General features: G+C 31.9%; 1 protein-coding gene across 1 annotated transcript in view; it reads left to right on the top strand.

The window, feature by feature from the left end:
• The window catches only part of OTUD6B (OTU domain containing 6B), a 39,797-nt gene extending 38,274 nt beyond the window's left edge, over nt 1-1,523 (top strand). The window contains 3 exon segments of the mRNA XM_012643540.1: nt 348-454; nt 1,204-1,253; nt 1,256-1,523. Of these exon segments, the coding sequence (XP_012498994.1) occupies nt 348-454; nt 1,204-1,253; nt 1,256-1,275 (177 nt within the window). The 3' untranslated portion in view covers nt 1,276-1,523.
• The last annotated feature ends 1,423 nt before the right edge of the window (nt 1,524-2,946 follow it).

Below are 2,946 nucleotides of genomic sequence, written 5' to 3'. Positions count from 1 at the left end.
AGGCTATGTGTATAACGTGTATTTGAAACATAAATGAATTTCGTGTTTAGACTTGGGTCCCATCCCTAAGATATCTCATTATGTAGTATATGTAAACATTTCAAAATCTGAAAAAATCCAAAATCCCAAGCTTTTTGGATAAGTGATAACACAACTTGTATTATATTTATTTGTTTATTGAACAAGTATTTATTAAGTGCCCACTGTGTGCCAGGCTCTCAGTGTAGTTGATCAGAGCACATCCCTGCTCTGACTGGTTGCCTTGTTCATGTGTACTTCAGTAGTTTATAAGTGGAATGCGATTTACATTTTTATTTTCCTTACTAATACGTTTTTTTTTCCTATAGCTAAGAGCTCTGTCTCACATTTTAGAAACACCAATAGAGATAATACAGGCAGATTCTCCTCCTATTGTAGTTGGTGAAGAATATCCAAAAAAACCATTAATACTTGTGTAAGTACCTAGAAATTTTTACTGTTTTATTTTTCATAATTAGAACAAAAAGGAATATAAAAGATTTTAGGTTGTATATGTTGATTAATCAAAATAACTATCTTCAGCTGAGTTAATTCTTCTTTTATGTTAAAGGTAGTTATAGAACTAGAAAGCATTGTCAAAATATGTGATTTACATAATTTTGTAAGCTCTAGTGATTTATTATTGTGTATGAGTTAAGAATTAAGTCATTTCTGAAGGTTACAGAATTTTAGGACTGGTTTGTGTGTTGTCCTGGTTTGACATTTAATCATGCTGAAAGTTTCAACAAGTGTTAAAGTGAGATATATCACGTTGCCTATTTATTCCTTAGAGATTTTTTCATCACATCGTGAAAATATTTTACATGATTGAGAAATCTCTTCTGAAACACAGCATAGAGGGTTTGCTATCGGGTCTAGTGTTTATTAACTAAACCACTAAGGTAGTCAGTCATTAATGGCTATGATTTAGGTGAAAATTTAAGGTTAGTGGGCACTCACCATCTCAGCCTTTCCATTTTCCCTCCAGTGATTGAACCTGATCTTGCTGACTGCTGGTACTTTTCAGATAGTGTTGAGCTCTTAATTAATACATCCATATGGTCTATTGAATGATACCCCTGTGACCTAAGTCATTCAGAGTGTTTGGTTTATATACATACTAAGCATTTATATACAATAAATTACTTTCATGAAAACTACTCATTTCTTCTTTTTTCATTTCAGATATATGAGACACGCATATGGCTTAGGAGAACATTATAATTCTGTTACACGGTTGGTAAACACAGCTACTGAAAATTGCAGCTAGTTTACAAAATGTTACACAATTATGTTTTAGCTTATGGTTGCCGATCTAAGTATTCCTACCAAGTACTGAATTGTTCTGAATGCTACTGAAAAACACAACTACCTTGAATCAGTTTTATGGCAAAGCTACTTACTCATAGGCTTTTTAGAAATATATCAAAGATGAACTTTAACCAGTGTCCTTTTAGTGGAATTTTAAAAACTTGTAAGCCCATTGTGGAAAACATCATTCATAGACCAAGATGGTAGCCTATTCGCTGATACTTTTATTTATGTTGGATCTTGGATATTCTGTTCTGTATTGGAATATTTAAATGTTTTTAATTTTTCCCCCTTGTTACCAAAAGCTTTTGGAATAACCATTTCAATGTAATTATTCTTGAAGAAGTGAAATGACTTAGTCTTTTTGTCATTGCAATAACGTATTGTGTTAAATTTAATTAATGCTTATAAAATGAAATTGATTGCAGTAACCTTGGTATTGATGGGATTAATGCAGTGAAGCTTGTTATATAGCACTCATCAAAGTGCATGCAGCTAAGAAACTTGCTTTAATAATTAAGAATTTTTAAATATTTATTCAGCTGGGAATCAGTTGTTTAAAGAAATGAGACAAATTCAAAGGGAAATAGGTGTTCTCTGTCAGATTTAAAAGTCTAAATAGTGATTAGTCTTTTATTTGGGTGTAAAAAAGGCCTAATAGATTACTGTCTTTCTAATTTATTTGTTATTCTTTAGTGTTTCTTAAACTTCACACTGGGGTTAGTACCATCATCTCTTGATTTCTTTTCATAACTCCACTTTTTTATATTTTCCGCTGTGTTCTTTCCATCACCACTCAGCTGCTTTGCTTTCCTTACTACCTTTTTCACTAAGAAACGTTTTGTGCCTCTTTTATTCTTTAGCTTGTACAAGTTGAGGGAATGGCAGTGTAAAATGTCCAAGGCCGCATTTACTTAAAATTTTTCTTCTTTTACAATTCATCTTACATCTTCAGACATCTTCATTCTCTATGATTTTTTTTTTTGTGTGCTTCATTGTCTAAGATTAGAAGAAAACCTTTGTTACTTGTTATTTTATTAGCCTGATTAATGTCACTTTTCCTTCACTTCAAATATTTGAAAATTTTTATGTTGCATGTATGGATAAAGTTGAAAGCCACTATTTGGGAGCTAAGACCTGCATAGTTAAATCAGTACACAGTATTTTTCTATGTGAATGATTTATTCAGCTCAGACTTCAGGTTACTCATAACAGTATTCTCTCTAAGGAGATTGTAGCTATATATACAAATGTGTCACATAATTTGTTATGTAAGGAAATATTATGAAAATGAGACTTTTTTGGTTTGATCTATTTTTCCCAAATTAGTTATATAACTAGTAAGATTTAGCATCAAGTTTATAACATTTGAATTTTTGCTCCATGAATACAACTAATTTTTATAAGTAAGTATTTATAATATTAAAAATGGGGTATCAGTCTCACATGCCCAGCAGGTGACAGTGTGGGGCACTGGTAGGGGCTGTGGCCAATGAGAGCAGGAAGAATTTTCTACTTCTGAAGACATTCTACTCATGAGATTAAAAACCATTCTGCCTGCCAAACAAAATACATTCAGAAGGCTGCCTGCTTTATAACCCTTGATCTGAATTTTTG

The sequence above is a fragment of the Propithecus coquereli genome, unplaced genomic scaffold (genome assembly GCF_000956105.1).
Source record: "Propithecus coquereli isolate 6110/MARCELLA unplaced genomic scaffold, Pcoq_1.0 Scaffold2, whole genome shotgun sequence".
Lineage (NCBI taxonomy): Eukaryota > Metazoa > Chordata > Mammalia > Primates > Indriidae > Propithecus > Propithecus coquereli.
The sequence above is the reverse complement of the archived record's forward strand: the minus strand, read 5'-3'. Positions and strand labels throughout refer to the sequence as shown.